The sequence below is a fragment of the Carassius auratus genome, chromosome 25 (genome assembly GCF_003368295.1).
Source record: "Carassius auratus strain Wakin chromosome 25, ASM336829v1, whole genome shotgun sequence".
NCBI lineage: Eukaryota > Metazoa > Chordata > Actinopteri > Cypriniformes > Cyprinidae > Carassius > Carassius auratus.
In genome coordinates this window covers 11,299,945-11,319,418 of record NC_039267.1, presented here as the reverse complement: position 1 = coordinate 11,319,418, position 19,474 = coordinate 11,299,945, and the positions used below count along the sequence as shown (strand labels likewise).

The 19,474-nt window shown below is 36.8% G+C and overlaps 1 protein-coding gene across 1 annotated transcript; it reads left to right on the top strand.

The window, feature by feature from the left end:
• The first annotated feature begins 1,021 nt into the window (after nucleotides 1-1,021).
• Nucleotides 1,022-19,407, top strand: LOC113043300 (plasma membrane calcium-transporting ATPase 1). Its single transcript, XM_074559803.1, is given in 20 exon segments — nucleotides 1,022-1,373; nucleotides 6,608-6,805; nucleotides 7,643-7,900; nucleotides 8,638-8,763; nucleotides 8,893-9,012; nucleotides 9,015-9,128; nucleotides 10,800-10,946; nucleotides 11,055-11,269; nucleotides 11,362-11,604; nucleotides 12,156-12,397; nucleotides 13,508-13,745; nucleotides 13,909-14,088; nucleotides 14,164-14,251; nucleotides 14,339-14,445; nucleotides 15,670-15,861; nucleotides 15,943-16,156; nucleotides 16,437-16,648; nucleotides 16,727-16,834; nucleotides 16,922-17,110; nucleotides 18,032-19,407. Coding segments are annotated over 20 exon segments (3,624 nt in total). The 5' UTR covers nucleotides 1,022-1,276; the 3' UTR covers nucleotides 18,368-19,407.
• Nucleotides 19,408-19,474: the final 67 nt, after the last annotated feature.

Genomic DNA, 19,474 nt, shown 5'->3' with positions numbered 1-19,474 from the left:
TAAGTACTTTTCTATCTGTTTTCTGATAATGAATAGAGGTAGGTCAACTATCATGGTGTGTTTTAGTTTAGTGCTTCCGTAAAGTCATTATTTCAGTCATTTGTTTGGCAATTCAGATGTTTTATTCTGTAACTGGGATGCAGATAAAAAGGTAAAGGTAAAACTTTTGTGAGCAAACATTAGGAGTAGATTTAGTGTCTTAAAATATGTTGTTGTCCATGACCATTGAGAGGGCTTTGATGTCACTGCCTTTGAATCGCAATATAATTTACAATTATAAAAATAATAGATTTCATTGCTGATTGTAGTGAAAATTGTTTATTCATTTGTTCAATCCATGGTAAATATAAAACTTAAACTAAATTACCATTAGAAATGCTGCCTTTACTGAAGTAAATTTTAAGAAGCACTATAATTCTAGAAATAAACTAAAACTAAAAAAAAAAAAAATCTAATAGTAATATTAAAAAAAAAAAATGTAAATGATAGCATATATACTATAAAATATATAAATAATACTAATATAAAAATATTTCCATTTAATTAAGCTTTTTTTAAATACCCTCTGAAACCTTATTCCCTACTCTGTTTTTTGAACACATCTTTTGAGTCATTTCTATTGTCTTTGGCAGGTCACTCTTCTTGACGAGATGCCGGTTTTATGTAACAGAACTAATTTTAGCATTCTGTTCTTTAAGCAGACGTAACGGATCTTTCCGCTTAAGGGCCATTACAAAAGCCAACTGTCACTTTGCATACCTGTCAACATCATCTTTAACAGTGCTATATGATTTGAAGTGACTTCCTTTGTTGATTGACAGTGGTATCCCTTGATCTGGCAGTTGTGACAGTACACGAATAATCACATTTCATGTGGCTTCATGTGCTAAATGGTCATATAAGCTGACGTGGGAATGATAGAGCATGTAATGAACTTGCTTTTGTTTTGTTTTAGATGTAACTTGGTGCAAACCTGAAGATTTGACCTTCTGTGACTCCAGTCAACTCAAGATGAGAGAAGATACATCGGGAAATCAAATGGAAATGGCATTTAAATTACATCTGGTGTGTCATCAGAAGAGTTACTTTTTGCATCCCTGAGGAATCAAGTCTGGATATTGTCACTGCTTACCTCAGGGGAAGCCACTTCTCCTCCACTTTTCGGTGCACTTCAGCGGGACTATGGCCAAAAAACTCATTCCGTGGGTCGAAATATAAGGCAGACGCAAATCATGATGGAGATTTTGGCTGCACACTCAAAGAACTTCGGTCACTCATGGAACTCAGAGGGACAGATGGATTACAGAGGATTCAAGAGTGCTATGGAGATGTTCAGGGACTCTGTTCCAGGTTAAAATCCTCACCAATAGATGGTAAATAATTCCTTTGCTACCAATGTTAATGTTTATGCATTAAAATACATTTATAATCACCAAACTTAGTAAAAGTGGACCAAAAGTTAGAACCAATAAATGGTCAATTTTAAATTTAAATTAATTAAAAATAAAACACTAACATGTGAATTTAGGCACCACGACATTATAATATACAGTTTAAAAATGTATATTCATGTTGAGACTTTGCTTAAGATAACATTTAACAGTGTATAACAGTAACTATAGGTGAGCTTCAGATGACAATAAAGGTAATCTAAATGTAAAATAGAGGAAATAAGCATACACTATTAAATATCCAATATTAAATGATACTAATAATTAAAAAAAAATATCTTTTGCCGGTTACCAAGATGGTTCCAATCTATCTACATACATATGTGTTCCTAGATAAAACACTTTGATCACTTTCAGTTTTGCTAAACCTCATGTCTTATATTTAACCAAATGGTTTATTGATGCTGAGACTGGTTTAGCCTGGTGGTTATAAATCTGAGCTGAGCAAAGGTTTTATGTTCAAACTTCACTGGGGTTGATCCATGACCTCTCACCATTTCAGCCTTGAGCAAGCACTTAACCTCAGGCTCTTCCTGGAAGACTGTCTCTGTAACAAGTGTAGCGTAATCGCTTCAGATAAATGCGTGAGCTAAATAACTAATTAGCAATTAGACGTTTCAGGCATCTTTTTCCATATGCTTTTTCCTTTAGCCATTAGCACTTTAGCGTTCATCAAGGACTATATTTTAGCATTAAAACACTCTTTCAGAATTTCCCTTTGACAGTGGAGCAATAATGGAGCAAATAAAGAGGTACATAGTTTGACTGCATAATCCAGTTGAAAGGTCATGTCTTTTAAGAGAGAAAGTTGTGCCACTTAATGCAGTCAGTTGCTAATCTAACAGCATGTCTATTTTTGACCACATTATGAGGGATTTCCATCAAGCAAATATAATTAACTGAAGTCTAACTCGTGTTTTACAGTATGTCATTTTGCATTTTCATTAATATCACTTTTAAATAGGTTCCATTTTGTGACAATAGTTAATGAAAAATATTTCTAAAGCACTGATTAATCTTAGTCAAAGAGTATTTTAACTAATGCATCATTAAAATCAAAGCATTAATATGTTAACTAACATTAACTAATGGGACCTTTTATTATGAGTTGTTAATGTTATTTTAAACTATGGACAGCCCTAATAATTTTAGATATTATTTCTGTTTTATATGTTTTTCTAAACCATTCCAAGTGCCTTGGTTATGAATAATGAATAACATGACCAGTCTTTTAAAAGGTTAATTACAGTGCATCTTTTCTAACTAAATTACAGTTATTATGTGTCAGTCAGCTGACAAAAATTTTACCGCCGGACATTATTACCTTTCTTGTCACTTATTTGTTAACAAAGTGGCCATCACCATGTTTGCTGCTCCGGGTGTGTGCTCACAGTGTGTGTGTGTGTGTTCACTGCTCTGTGTGTGTGCATTTCGGATAGGTTAAATGCAGAGCACGAATTCTGAGTATGGGTCACCATACTTGGCTGAATGTCACTTCACTTTCTTTTTCTTTTCTATCACGTCCTTTTGGATTTTACAGTTGCTCTTTTTGCTCATTTCACCGTTTTATTAATTTTCTTCTGTGCTTCTAGTTTAGACCAATCGGTCTTCATATTATCTCAGCGAGCTGAACTCCAGTCATTTGTCTAACACCATGATCAGCTTATGTTTCCCTTGATAATTCCAGCGAAATATGTTTACACTCTCCTCTTGTGATTCTTTCATTTAAGATTTTTATGTGTATTAGAAATACACAATCCATCTGTTATGAAAGAGTCCTATCTCTTGTTAAAATCTGACCTTGATTATTGTTTTTTTTTTTGTCCTATTTACCTTGTCATCTGTCTATATTTTCCAGTTTGATATGCATTGGATTACTGCTCTGTACTGGCATTTTTAGCTATGTGTAGAGCCATAACAGACAGTTGTAGTTGTGACAGGTGGGACCAGATCAATTTACATCATGTAATCCCATTCACCTTAAACCGAGGCAGGCTCTTTATTGCTCCGCTTCACTCTAATCTCACTGGCCGCTGCTCTGCTGCATGGGGTTTACATTCATTTTTGCCCTTGCCAACTGTGGGTTAACCTTTGAGGGGGCAGAGAACTAGCGTTTTGTAATTGAGCAAGGAAAGGAAGAGAGGGATTACACTGTGTTAGTGTTAAGGCTGTGCTCTTGCTTGTGTGGGGAGTGGAAATCTTGGTATTTTTTGGAATCCATTATATTTAAAATTAAAAACTAAGCAAAGTAAAAACCATCTCCAAATCCAATTCAATTTCTCAAGCGTTTTAAAATATAGCTAGAACAAGTTGACCTTTTTCACTTGATCCATCTGTAATTTTTAGGACACGTTAAGTCATCAGTATGTTTTCTCTGTACTATTTCAAAACGTGTTTTTAAATTGCAAACTCAGTACATATCAGAGATATGGCATAAGGATGTATAGATTATCTAAAAGTCATATGTTGAGTACCCAATAAATCGCTATGTAAATGTAACAAATTATGTGTAATTCAAACATTGTCATTAATAATAATCCCATCAGAAGACCAATGTCGACCAACATTCATTAGTCGGTGACTTTAAAGGAGGGGTGAAATGCTTGTTTTCACTCAATATCCTGTTAATCTTGAGTACCTATAGAGTAGTACTGCATCCTTCATAACTCCAAAAAGTCCTTAGTTTTATTATATTCACAAGAGAAAGATAGTCTGTACCGATTTTTCCCGGAAAACACGAGCAGCTGGAGGCGTGACGTGTAGGCGGAGCTAAAGAATCACGAGCACCAGTAAGTTTTTGCGTTGAGAGCGTTTGGAAGCTGTGACACCATGAGGACAAAACCATCCAAAACAAACCATGGCTTACAGTCAGATATTTATGTTCCAGAATCAGATCCCGAGGCTGAAACTGAACGAGAGCAGCAGCAGCAACGACTCGCTCCGAGCGGGGCTCGAACCCGGGTCTCCGATGGGAGGCGGACGCACTAACAAGAAGGCAGAGATATTTGAAGCAGTTTTACTCACCGCCTGCGGTTCCAACACACGATCGTGGCCCTTTTTCGTTGGGATTGCATCATCCTTAAGAAATAAACGATACGCAAATCCGTCGTCAAACTGGGCCTTGTTTGTAAAACAAGCATCTTCGAAATGCAGGGAACAAACAAAAACACTTGCACAACTCCGTTGATGCTCTGTAAAAATAAACTCCATCCACTGGTCCTTAATGCTGTTTTTTTTTTTTGGTAATCTGTGCAGGGTTGTCTTGCCCTGGCAACCAAAAACACACTTCTTTTGTGACATTTCGCGACGCTCTCGCTCTGATCAGTGAATGTCAGTGCTCTGCTATGCCGGAGCGTGCGCTCTTCCGGCAGACGTGCCCTAGGACCCATATAAGGAAATTCCGCTCCATCTAACGTCACACAGAGCCATACTTGAAAAAAACTTTCCGAAACTTGTGACAAACCGGAAGGAGAATTTTAATAACAGAAATACTCCTTCAAACGTACAACTTAAACTTTGTCCATGTTTAGCATGGGAATCCAACTCTTTAACAGTGTAAAAAACTCAGTATGCATGAAATAGTATTTCACCCCCCCCCCCCCCCCCTTTAATGTTCATGTTTGTTACCCATCCAACTCCCTTTCAAAGGAGTTTATTGAATCTTTTAACCTTACACAATGGATAAATGAGCCCACTCATCTACAAGGACACACTTTGGATCTAGTGCTCACTTATAGGCTTTCTGTCTCTGAGCTTGAGCTTTCTGATGTAGTTATCTCTGACCACAAGCCTATTTTATTCTCTTTGTCACTGCTAAATCTACCTTCTCCATGTGGTGTTGTTAAGCTGTCTTGGTCTTATTCCTCTCGGTTCCACCTGGATTTTAACGTGCTATTTGATGAACTGAGCTCACAATTGTCATTGGACACTTCACTTTCTGATCTGAATGTTGACCAACATCTTGAAATGCTAAATAATGTATGGATGGACACTTTAAATGAGACTGCTCCTCTCAAAGTTTTAAAACCAAAACCTAAATCTGAAAGGTGGTTAACTCCCGAAATTAGTTCTTTAAGACAGGCGTGCAGGAAAGCAGTGCGAGAATGGAAAAATGATAGTCTTCAGTATTCACATAAGTCTAAGCACAGAAATTATTAACTCCCTCAAAACTTCATTCTGTCGTCAAGATTTAATTCATCCCCAGTATTTTAAATTGTTAACTGAGTCTGTTGGCCCCACTTTACTTTGCCTATTAAACAAATGCTTATTAATTCGTTCGGTTCCTGCATGCTTGAAATTGGCCTCAGTTACTCCTTTTCTCAAGAAGCCTTCCATAGACATGTCTGTTTTAAACAACTACTGTCCAATTTCTGTGGTCCCTTTTATCTCTAAGGCACTGGAAAAGATTGTTTTGTGTCAACTACAATCTTTTCTAAGTACTAACCACATCTCAGATTTCTTTCAGTCTGGCTTCAAGCCTTTCCATAGCACTGAGTCAGCTCTACTCTGAGTGTTAAACAATATCTTAGTAGCTACTGATTCAGGTGACTTCGAGATTTTAATTCTCTTAGACCTGAGTGCTGCCTTTGACACTATAGATCATCAGCTGCTCCTGTCTAGATTAGAATTTTTTGTGGGGCTAAAAGGCTCAATCTTGAATCAGTTTAAATCCTATTTAACGAATCAATATTTTTCAGTCAAAATTGTCAACTTTAGCTCCTCTGCTGCTCATCTCCATTTTGGACTTCCCCAGGGATCTATCCTAGCACCTCTGCTTTTCTCCCTCTACATGCTTCCCTTAGGTTAGATTCTGAGAAGGTATGGTGTGTCCATTTCTATGCCTTGTATTGTGGCATCTCAAAGTCCCAAGTAGCTCATTTAAAATTGGTCCAAAATGCAGCAGTCAAATTTCTTAAAAAAGACCACAAATATGATCCTGCCACCCCTTTTCTGCGAGCTCTTCATACCCTAAAATTTTATGTAATCTTAATGCAATAAACTATTTTTTTTATTAATAAATAAAACAGTAAATAAAATTGATTATTGGATCTATGTTCAATGAGTTGCTGTTTGTGAAATTTGCTAGCAATATCTGAGTGAAAATTGTTTCTACACCAAATATTTAAATGTTTATTCTGCTCTTTCTCTCTGTTTAGGGTTAAGTGGTCATTCTGATGACATTGCAAGAAGAAAAGAAGAATTTGGAAAGAATTTTATACCTCCTAAAAAGTCAAAAACATTCCTTCAGCTAGTGTGGGAAGCATTGCAGGATGTGACTCTAATTATTTTGGAAGTCGCAGCCATAATATCCTTAGGCCTTTCCTTCTATAAACCTCCTAATGCTGAGAGAGAATGTAAGTATCATTGGGATTTTAAGCTCACTATGAATAATATGTTTTTTTCTTTTACTCAGTGGTGCTGTTGAATAACAATGAATTTGAAATGGTAACATGTCCTGAAGGTGATGTAGTGCTGTTATGTATTCAACTCACCCAGGGCCTCTGTTTAAAAAATATATATATATATATATATATATATATATATATATATATATATATATATTTTACCTGAGCGCTGCTGTGCATTAGAAGTAAACCCCTGCAAATCATGTTATTTTGTGTTTGCAATTGCACAGTCCTTCACTTCCTTCCTAAACATATACCCTGCTTATAATGTACCTCAAATAACCTATTAATATTTTATTATATGTGTACTCATATGTATGAATGTTTTTGGTTAAGTTTTTTATGTTTTTGAAGAAAGTCTCATGCTCACTAAGGCTGCATTTATTTGATTTGAAAAATACACTAAAAGCAATACTTCTGTAAAATATCATTACCATTTAAAAACTTTTCTTGTATATAATATATTCATGTGATGTTAAAGCTGAATTTTCAGCATCATTATTCTAGTCTTCAGTCACATGATCATTCATAAATCATTCTTGTATACTGATTTGCTGCCCCAAAACATTTCTTATTAGTAGCAATATTGACAACAGTTCTGCTGCTTAATGTTTTGGTGAAAACTGTGTTTTTCCAGAATTCTTTGTTGAATGGAAAGTTTAAAAGAATCTTACTGACCCCAAACTTTTAAACAATAGTGTACATATAATCTTATGTATAATATAAGACTTATACACACAAGCTGCTATAGTAGCTATTTTTACTGTGACTTTCTCATTGGTGCAGACTGTGGTAGGGCGGCTGGAGGAGTTGAGGACGAGGGTGAGGCAGAGGCGGGCTGGATTGAGGGTGCTGCCATCCTCTTGTCTGTCATCTGCGTGGTTCTTGTCACAGCTTTTAATGACTGGAGCAAAGAAAAGCAATTCCGTGGACTGCAGAACCGCATCGAACAAGAGCAGAAATTCACTGTGCTCCGAGCTGGTCAAGTCATTCAGATTCCTGTGGCCGAGATCGTGGTCGGGGACATTGCACAAGTAAAATATGGTAAAAAGATTTCCCTTCTCCCTTAAGATTGACTGTTTTTAAACAATTAAGAAAAATGTTTACATATTGCTTTACGCTCTTAAATTGAAATGTTGAAGTAACTGTTATGTAGATTTTGCCATTGAGTTTATGATGACCTTATCAGTCAAGCTTCAGAAAAGGACAAAAAATTTGTACATTTTTAACTTTTAGAATTTTCAGTTTTCAAAATAATTACAAAGAAAGCAAGTAACACATTCAATTAAACATAGCATTTTAAAGTAGAAAGATTGACTCAATCTTTTTATTTACATCTTTTTACAACCGTTTGTTGTAAATGCAACCAGAAATTCTGTGAGATTAAAGATTCAAGGCAAGTTATGAAATCAACTACTCTTTTAACTTGCTTTTTTATTAATTTTTTTCCATTTTGGAGTTTGACAGCCATTGAATTAACAGTTTTTTTATGGAAAAGTGCTGTGTGAAGAAAAGAATTATGGGAAAATACAGCATACAGGTTTGGAAAGACCTCAGAGTGAGTGAATGACAAAATTATATTTTTTGGCTTAGCTATTCTTTTAATAAATAATGTTAAAGCATATAAAAATAGTTTTTTTTTTTATTAGTATGTGTGTTTCTTCTTGTTTTTTTTAAGCATTTGCCGTGCTTGATTAAAAACCTATCTTTTGGCTTGCGATGCAAACATCTGTCTGTTGTGTCTCAGACGACACCATCTGTCCTTTGCTTTGTTCTTGCAGGTGACCTCCTTCCTGCTGATGGTGTACTAATCCAAAGCAACGATCTAAAAATTGATGAGAGCTCCCTCACTGGAGAGTCAGACCATGTCAAAAAAACTGCGGACAAGGACCCTATGCTTCTTTCAGGTTTTGCTCAGATTTTTTTCACTAACAATAACGGTAACAACCAAAAATGTCAAGACTGATGCAGTTTTACAATTGCAGCACTTACATACAACACCTGGTCACATGTCCATTTTTGTCCTGTTTACTCAGGCACGCATGTGATGGAGGGCTCCGGAAAAATGTTGGTTACAGCAGTGGGGGTGAACTCTCAGACGGGAATCATCTTCACTCTCCTCGGAGGTGGAGATGATGATGATGATGACGATGAGGAGAAAAAGAAGAGAGGGAGAGGAAAAAGAGGGAGAAGGAGGAGAAAAAGCGGGAGAAAGAAGAGCAAAAGAAAGAAAAAGAGCGGAAGAAGAAAGAGAAAAGAGAAAAAAAGAAAAGTATGTTCCTTAATAAGTTGTCTTTCTGAAAGGCATTTCCCAAATAATAACCAAAGTATCCGTTCTGTTCTAACCAAGTTTAGGTTTTCTCCTCAAAATTGTATTATTATTAAATAGCCAAACTATTTGAAATGCTTTAACCAGGGACTAGAAGCATCACTTTAAACCTACATGAATAGCATGCCGTAAGAGTCACATCATGTCACAAATATCTGATTAATCCATCTCAATTTTCAGCAGCCAAAAAGCCAGATGCAACAGATAAACAGAAAGGTTTGTATTAGCACATATGCTGTAACTGTATGTCATAGCATTTCCTTTAGATCGGTGGTTCTCAACTGGTGGGTTGTGATGTAAAAATGGGTCACAGGTCTGTTCTGACGGGCAAAAACAATGCTAATAACAAATAATAAAATGCAGCAAACTATATAATTAGGCATTGCCTCCTATATCTATATCCTACAACAAAATTGGACCAATACAGTGTTTTGGTGCTAATACATCTGTCACTTGTATAAATCTAATTAAATTAGGTAGATGACATGCTTTCATTATCAGAAAACAAACAAAGCTATGCAAGATATGACAAAATATGAACCAGACTGCTTTAAATATGGGTTTGTGTTCGTGGTCTGTTTTTTTATTTTTAGAAACCATCTAAATTCAAGGGACATTCTGAAACCAAATTTTTTCCTGTTCAGCCTATGTAAATTTTGTACACTGATGGGTCTATAGAGTTTTTTATTAACAAATTTCAATGTTTGATTCAAGGGCTATTTTTGTTACTTTGGACATTTGTCAAAACTGGTTGAGGACCACTGCAGGAACATCACAGGAAATAGCAGTCAGTGACATAGTTCGATCAGTAGTTGCTCTTTTGGCACGCATTGTGTGCCTTTCTTTCCTTATGTATTGAGTGTTTAAGTTGTGAGAATGTCCTGTGAACATATGCTTACTGTCCTCTTAATCTACTTTAGATTAGGGCTTTTGGCCTTACTGCTCTGCTTTTTCCTCTTGTCCACATACGAACACATACAGGCAGACACATACTGTAAATATTGGGCTGTCAGAAGTGTTGCAAGCAGAATTCAAACTCATATTGGCCAAATGAATATCGGAATTCTTTACACTACCATTCAAACATTTGGGGTCAGTAGGACTAATGTTTTCGAAAGTCTATTATGTTCACAAAGTCTGCATTTATTAGATAAAAAATACAGTCAGAACAGTAATATTGTAAAATATTATTACAATTTAATTTTTATTTTTTATTTTACTGTATTTAAAAAATATTTATTTTCATGATGGAAAGCTGAATATTCAACAGCCATTACTCTAGTCTTCAGTGTCCATGACACAGAAAGCATTATTATCAATGTTGAAAACTTATTATTGCACTTTAAAAAATGAACATGCAATAGTTACATTATGAAGTTATATTGTAATTTTTATACATCATAATGTAATGAAACTGGGTTAATTCGGTAGTATTAAATCATATTTTGATTTTAAATGAAACCAGCTAATTTAAAAACATTTTTTTGTTAAATGACAAACTATTTTTGCTAGTTTGATACATGCACAGCCATTGCACAGTGCAACATTTATAAAACCAGTTATAAGTACATTTAATTTAGATTTATTTTATTTTTTTACTCTACTCTCATTCAGAGAAGGATGGAGGTAGAGTGGAGAGAGAGCCCCTTAACAGTGATGATGAGACAGAAGAAGAGCCTAAAAAAAACAAGCTTCCAAAGAAAGAGAAATCAGTACTTCAAGGGAAGCTCACCAAACTAGCTGTACAAATCGGAAAAGCAGGTAAAAAAAAAAAAAAAACAGCGGATTCATATGTTTTTCCTTGTATAAGAACTCATAGAGAGGATTTTAAGTGGTTGTGTGATGTTCATGTGTGTTTTTTCCCATCAGGTCTCTTCATGTCAGCCATCACAGTTCTCATTCTTGTGGTACTCTTTTTGGTGGACACTTTCTGGATCCAGGGGCTTCCCTGGATTAAAGACTGCACTCCTATCTACATCCAGTTCTTTGTCAAGTTCTTCATCATCGGCGTCACTGTGCTGGTTGTTGCCGTGCCTGAGGGTTTACCACTCGCTGTCACCATCTCATTGGCCTATTCTGTGAAAGTATGTGGTCTGTTTTTTGCAGAGGTCTCATGACAAACTTTTACATACAAATCTTACAACTATAGGAAAATCATCAATGTCATTCTCTGTAGAAAATGATGAACGACAACAACCTGGTGAGACATCTGGACGCTTGCGAGACGATGGGAAATGCCACTGCAATTTGCTCTGATAAAACAGGCACCCTAACCATGAACAGAATGACAGTGGTTCAGGTGTTTATTGGAGACATACACTACAAGAAGGTTCCAGAACCAGATTTGATTCCTGCCAACATCATGAATCTCCTTATCACAGGCATTAGTGTCAACAGTGCATATACTTCAAAAATATTGGTAAGAAACTACATTTTGCATGTACTTTAAAATATGCACAGGGTCCAAAAACTGTTACCACAAGAGAAATTGCTTCTAAATTGCATATTTGTTAAATGACAAATGATATTATCAGAATAGAAATTTGAGTGAAGAATTAATATGAATTATTTTGTCCTCATTTCAATTTAATAGTATCAAAATGAGCTTCATGAACCCCATACGTTTCTGTAAAATATGTTAGGTCACAAGTTAGTATAACAGATTAAATATAATACAGATATAATAGTGTCATATATCATTTTTTAAAAAATCATTTCATATATAATGCTATATTTAAGTTATTCTATTTATGTTATAACCTGCCTTTATTTCAAATGCATTTATTAGGATATTTATTTATTTTTATTTTTTTTATTAGATATTATTTAGTTAAAGAATTCAATGTGATTTTAGACTTTTGGGCCATGCTGCTTTAAAACTTGTTTAGTTATTTATGTGATGTTTGCTCTCTTTTATGTAAGATTAGACTTGGTTTTCATGATTTTCATAAATGCCTTTTTTTTGTCTAGCCTGCCGAGAAAGAGGGCGGTCTTCCCCGTCAAGTTGGAAACAAAACTGAATGTGCCTTGCTAGGGTTTACCACTGATTTACGAAAAGATTACCAAGCCATTCGCAATGAATATCCTGAGGAAAAACTGTACAAAGTATACACCTTCAACTCAGTGAGGAAATCTATGAGCACAGTCCTTAAAAATCCAGATGGAAGTTACCGTATGTTCAGCAAAGGAGCATCAGAAATCCTTCTGAAGAAGTAAGTGCACATTTAATATTTCAGATGATAATGATCTTCAGGTGATTTGCTATGTGCTAGATAATGTTACAGGTGGTATTATTATGGTGAGGGATGTTCTTACTCAATAAATCATTTCATTGGTCAGACATCTTTATAGTTCAGGTTGAGTCATTTTAGGCCACGTCCACACGAAGCCAGAGCTTTCCCTATCCAATCTTTTTGTTTTCTCATCTCAAGAAATACCTGCGTCTACACGAAACCACAAAACCAACACAAAATGATGTAGTATACATGCCAGACCAGCATGTGGCACTTTAATTCTGCCACAGAGATACACTGAAAATGGAGAAGACGACATGGACTATGCGCATAAACCTAGCGTGTGGTATACAAACGAACATGGAACATTACATTTATTAATCTGTTTTAATGTTAGATAATAAAAAGACAATCATTCAGTGTTTGTTCATGTTTTTGTTGCTGTTATGTGACGTAGCATTGTTTGACTAGGGGCGAAACGTGGGGTGATGACATCATTGTCTCAGAAAATACACTTTTACAAGTTTAATTATTGAGGAATAATTGATATAATATGCCGCTAAAGTAAACAGTCCCTCAGAGAGCAGCTCTGAAGAGAGGGAATTTTTTTTTTTACCAAACTATGTTACAGACTTTTTATTAAGACCCTAAAGTGACAAAGTGACGTGACGTAGAGCCAAGTATGGTGACCCATCCAAAGTGCACACACACAGCTGTGAACACACACACACACCGTGAACACACACCCGGCAGTAAAGAATCATATCAACTTGTGGAAAATGGGCATCCGATGACCCTTTTAAAACTTTGAAAACACTAAAGATGCTGTTACCTTAGCAAAACTTTGCTGACAAAGAAGTCATCTGTCCACTCTCAGTAATGATAGGGATGCATGAAGCACCATTCAAACAGAAGTCACTTTCAAACCAAGCTCCTTTCTGTTGGTCAACGCAACAAATTGACATGAAAACTTGAACCTGATGTGAAATATGCATGGTTCCAAGTTTATATATGAAGTGAGACTACATACTTGTATTGTTAAATTTCCAAAAAGTTATAATAGATCAATAATAATTAATATCTCCCCAGGTGCTGTAAAGTCCTTTCAGCCAATGGTGAAGCCAAAGTCTTCAGGCCCATTGATCGGGATGACATTGTGAAAGAGGTGATTGAGCCCATGGCCTCTGAGGGTTTAAGGACCATCTGCCTTGCATATAGGGACTTCCCTGTTTCAGATGGAGAGCCTGATTGGGATAATGAGGCAGATATATTAACTGGACTTACTTGCATTTGTGTGGTGGGCATTGAGGATCCTGTTCGACCAGAGGTAACTGCTCACTTGACTATTAATAACCCTACTATTCCTTCCACTTTACATGGAACATATGCATTTGGCAGTGAAAACAAAGCAAAGACATGCTGAGGTGCTCATTACTGTAAGTCAGCATGTGTTTGTTGACACCTAACCCCGGGTGGTATAATCGCCACAGGTCCCCGATGCTATTAAGAAGTGCCAGCGAGCAGGCATCACTGTGCGCATGGTCACAGGGGATAACATTAACACCGCTCGAGCTATTGCAACCAAGTGCGGAATTCTACATATGGGTGATGACTTCCTGTGCATTGAAGGCAAAGAGTTCAACAGACGGATACGCAATGAACTTGGAGAGGTGAGGGGGTCAAAAAAAAAAAATCTGTTTTTATTAGCATGAAATGTTGATACTAAGACCTCATCATATTTTCAGATTGAGCAAGAGCGCCTGGACAAGATCTGGCCCAAACTGCGTGTACTTGCGAGATCTTCTCCAACTGATAAGCATACGTTGGTCAAAGGTAATGAGTTTTAAACAGGACTGTTGTTAAAGTTGTGGTGAATCTTGCAGTCCGACTGCGAATAAAATGGTTTGCTGTCTCTTTAAGGTATAATTGATAGCACCATCTTAGAACAGAGACAAGTAGTTGCTGTCACTGGAGACGGAACCAATGATGGTCCTGCGCTAAAAAAAGCTGACGTTGGATTTGCAATGGTAGGTTTTTTTATTTTTATTGAACTGTAAATATTTACTAGCACATCACTATAATAGACATAACAAATGCAAATGAATACTGAACAAATTAAAGAAAAAAAAATCTAGCAGTGTTTCAATCCAAGTAGAAAATTTTGTCTTGGTCAGGGTAGTGGCATATTTCATTTTTGACAGGAATGAAAATGACGATGTGAGGGTTAAAAGCAAAGTGATTTCAGGGGATTTGTAATGAACTGTAGTTTGAAGTAATAGTTCACCCAAAAATGATAATTCTGTCATTAATTACACACCCTCATGTCGTTCCAAACCCGTAAGATCTTTGTTCATCTTTGAAACACAAATTAAGATATTTTTGACGAGAATACTTCTTTTGCGCAAAGAGTCAAAAAGTCTTTATCACGCGTTCATGAGGGTACCACCATGATGCATGGTGCATCGAAGACTGACACAGAAAAAAAAAAATTGTTAAACAAGGTAGTTATTTTTGTTTTCTAAGCACAGATGAAGTATTTTCATTCAGCGTTTTTGCTTGCTCAGGAACAAATTACCCTTCTCTATCCCCAACTCCTCCTTTTGCCACAGTCAGGACTTGGCTTTCTGATATTCCATGTTGACTCCTTTTATCTTGGATAATGTGTTACACTTAAATTTCATTAAGTACATTAATGATATCTGCTTTGTTCTGTTTACCCCTTGGGGGTAATGCTCATTTATGGCTGCATGGATGGGCAGGGAGTTTTTGCCCAGAACAGAACCATACAGCCAAACCAAACTGTATTCTAAGTGTCTACTATTTTGATGATAGAGGTCCTGACAGAATTACAATTGAACCACTGATATCACATGGACTGTTTTAACAATGTCCTTACTACCTTTCTGGGCCTTGAGCGTGTCAGTTGCATTGCTGACTATGCAGGGTCAGAAAGATAAAGAAAGGTCTTACGGGTTTGGAATGACATGAGGGTAATTATTGTAGAGTAATTAGTGACAGAATTTTCATTTTTGGATGAGCTAACCCTTTAACAACATTTTAGAAGAAACTTTCACTAGAGTAAAACAGTTTAAAAAGTTGTGCATTTTGTCTTAACACTTAAAATGTTTTTAATCACTTAAAATTTAATTATATGGCATATATCCTGTAGTATTCAAAAATAAGCATGAACAAGCATGGAAAATGAAAATTAATTAAATTTGACAATGACATGTCTTGATCTGTCTTTTTAGGGCATTGCTGGTACAGATGTGGCTAAAGAGGCATCAGACATTATCCTGACAGATGATAACTTCAGCAGCATTGTGAAGGCAGTGATGTGGGGCAGGAACGTCTATGACAGTATCTCAAAGTTCCTCCAGTTTCAGCTGACAGTCAATGTGGTGGCTGTCATTGTGGCGTTTACTGGAGCCTGTATCACACAGGTTAGACTTCTGCTCCCACTTTCTCCTGTCCTCGTTGCCACCTCGTTCTTTCCATTAAACTTTTTACTTTGTCCAAAACAGGATTCCCCTCTCAAAGCTGTACAGATGCTGTGGGTGAATTTAATTATGGACACATTTGCCTCACTAGCACTGGCAACGGAGCCTCCCACTGAGGCTTTACTGTTGCGCAAACCGTACGGCCGTAACAAGCCTCTCATTTCCCGCACCATGATGAAGAACATCCTTGGACACGCTGTATATCAGCTAACCATCATCTTCACACTGCTGTTTGCCGGTAAGTACCACCCAAAATATCTAGAGCAGGGTTTACCAAATGGTGGTTTGCGAACCACCGGGGAGTTTGTGAGGGAATTGATAAAGGTAACGTGCGCTAGATTTTTTTGTGGGCAGAGGATTTAGCAATATTCTGCCAAAATAAAAACTCAGACTATTTAGTTTTGAATGTTTGAAAGTTAAGAATTTGATATAGAAATATTACTGTACGATTGTAACGCGTTTAGAGCATCCATTCAGGGTATATATCTAATATATCTCTGATTTCATTTTTTCTATAGGTGAGCAGATCTTTGACATTGACAGTGGCAGGAACGCTCCTCTTCACGCCCCTCCTTCAGAGCACTACACCATCGTCTTTAACACATTTGTGATGATGCAGCTCTTTAACGAAATTAACGCTCGAAAGATCCACGGCGAGAGAAATGTTTTTGATGGCATCTTCAATAACATGATCTTCTGCTCCATTGTATTCGGGACCTTTGTAATCCAGGTACGTCACATTGTAAACTCTATAAGCCTGTGTCAATTATCAACAATTCTGAATCCCAACATGGTTTGTTTTTTTTAGATTGTAATCGTGCAGTTCGGAGGGAAGCCTTTTAGCTGTGTAGGTCTCTCTGTCGAGCAGTGGCTGTGGTGTGTCTTCCTTGGATTTGGCTCTCTTCTCTGGGGGCAGGTAGGCCTTGAAAAGCATTTTAACTGCTGACGACTTTTGAAACTATGCACTGGGTGATGTATTGTTTTCCTCACCTCCGACCAACAGTTGATAACCACCGTTCCCACAAGTCGCCTGAAGTTCCTGATGACAGCAGGTCATGGCACTCAGAAGGAGGAGATCCCTGAAGATGAGCTGGAGGAGATGGAAGACCTGGATGAAATCGACCACGCTGAAATGGAGCTAAGAAGGGGGCAGGTTCTGTGGTGCAGGGGTCTCAACAGAATTCAGACACAGGTACTAAATGAGGTTTCTTTCATTTGATGACTTAATTAAAGGAACACTCCACCGTTTTTTGAAATAGGGTTTATTCACATTATTTCCTACATTTAGATAGGTGGGCAAATGCATTTTTGTGTCAGTGCATGCATTGTTTTAGTTTGACTGGGTCGGCGTTAGCTTAGCTTAGCACAATGAATGGAATCCTTTGTTGCCAGCTAGCATGGCCTGAGTAAAAGTGATCAAAAAAAAAAAAAACCCCACCTAATTACTTCTTGTGGCCTGCGTATTCACAACGAGTATAAAAAGCGATCCAGATTAACACTAGGCGATTTCCTTGGCAGATATTGACTTGGGACTATATTATGGGGAAGCACAGGCGAAGCACTGCTGCTTAGGCGAAGTAATAAGGTGGGGGTTTTTTTATTTTTTTGATCACTTTTACTCAGGCCATGCTAGCTGGCAACAAAGGATTCCATTCATTGTGCTAAGCTAAGCTAACGCCGACCCAGTCAAACTAAAACAATGCATGCACTGACACAAAAATGCATTTGTCCACCTATCTAAATGTAGGAAATAATGTGAATAAGCCCTATTTCAAAAAACGGTGGAGTGTTCCTTAAAATGGTTAGTTCATCCAAAAATTAAACTTCTGTCATTAATTACTCACGCTCATGTCGTTCCAAACCCGTAATACCTTTGTTCATCTTCCAGAACGTAATCAACCAAATGAGCGTTGTTTACGTTCAGCATTCACATGCTGTCTACTGAACATAAACAACTCTCATTACGTTGACTATGTTCTGGGGTAATATCCAGCTCAACGGTGCAAAACCATAATGCACTGGATAGTTTGCCAAATATTCAGTTTGAGCCTGGCCTGATGGTAGAATGCTACTGACCTCTGATTTCTATTTGTTTTTGGTGCTTTTTCTTCAGATCCGTGTGATTAATGCTTTCCGGGATTCCATGTCTCCTTACGAAGGCCTTGAGACGCCAGAGTCTCGCAGCTCCATTCACAATTTCATGAGCCACCCCGAGTTCCGTATTGAGGATTCAGAACCAGCCATCCCTCTCATCGATGACACAGACCCTGAGGAGGATGCACCTACTAAACGAAACAAGACTTCTTCCCCACTGCCTCTAGTTTTATCCCCTAATCAGAACAACAATGCATCTGACAACAGGGCTTTCCATCAGCACAAAGATATATCCAAAACTATCCTTTCTCCAACTCCTGGAAGCCCACTGCATAGTCTGGAAACCTGTCTATAATCCGCTACCACTCTACGTCAGATCACGTCAATAACTGAGGACACGTTAGTTACGAAATCAGGGCTTCTGGGCCTCTGATAGTGAACTGGAAAAGACTTTCTTATTATATTTTGTTCCTTCAAATATTTTAATATAAGGTGTGTTGGATGTTCATATAGATACAGATATTGGGGAGTTTTGGATAAATTATTATTTTGGATGAAAAAGGTTCACATGTAGTTGCTGCTCTGTTTAATAGTGAGCAAACACTATTTGAAGGTGCACTATTTGCCTCTAAATCAGTTTTGATTTTGATTTTTTAGAAAGCTAGGAATCCTTAGATGATGTACATTAAATGGGAAAAGATATAATGCATACATTTTTTTAAAGGGGTATGGCTGGACCGTAAAAGTGATTGATTATAGGCCTATTATTTAATGAAAAGTAAAACTGCACACACAAAAATGACACATTCAAGGTGTTTTAAGGGAATGAAATATTAACTGGTTTACAGTGGTACATTGTGCTCATTTTTGTCTAGATTTTTGTTTCTTTTTAAATCAACCAATGATGAAGGCTATGCTAAAATGTTGTTTATCAGATTTGATCCACCTCTTTAAACCACAGACAAGGGCACAAACACACCACACAAGTCCCCTGAGTTTGTCAGGATGCTGTTTTATGAATTATTGTGATGGTAATAAGAAGTATTATTATTATTTACTGCAGATATTATTCATTCTGGGGAAATGTTAATGGTTTTAACAAAATGTAATAAGATGTTACAGAAATCTACACAGAAAACAATACAAGATTAGAAAAAGTAAGTAGGAAAGCAACAGAGAGAATTTGTGGGTACATTTTATTTCACTGTAGGTTTTTTTTCTAATAATTATTTGTGGCGTTTTTGGCTTTGTTATGATAGGACAGTGAGTAGACAGGAAACAAAGTGGGACAGAGAGAGAGTGGCGGGATAGATGTTTATGAAAAATAATTTTGTAAATATAAATGGTTATTGTGGTTTAATTTACATTTGGAAGTCTTTAAGTAATGTGTATGTTTTTGACAATAAAATATTCATATTTAGCTTAACCTAATCATTGGTTTTAATTTGAATCTTATCGTGTA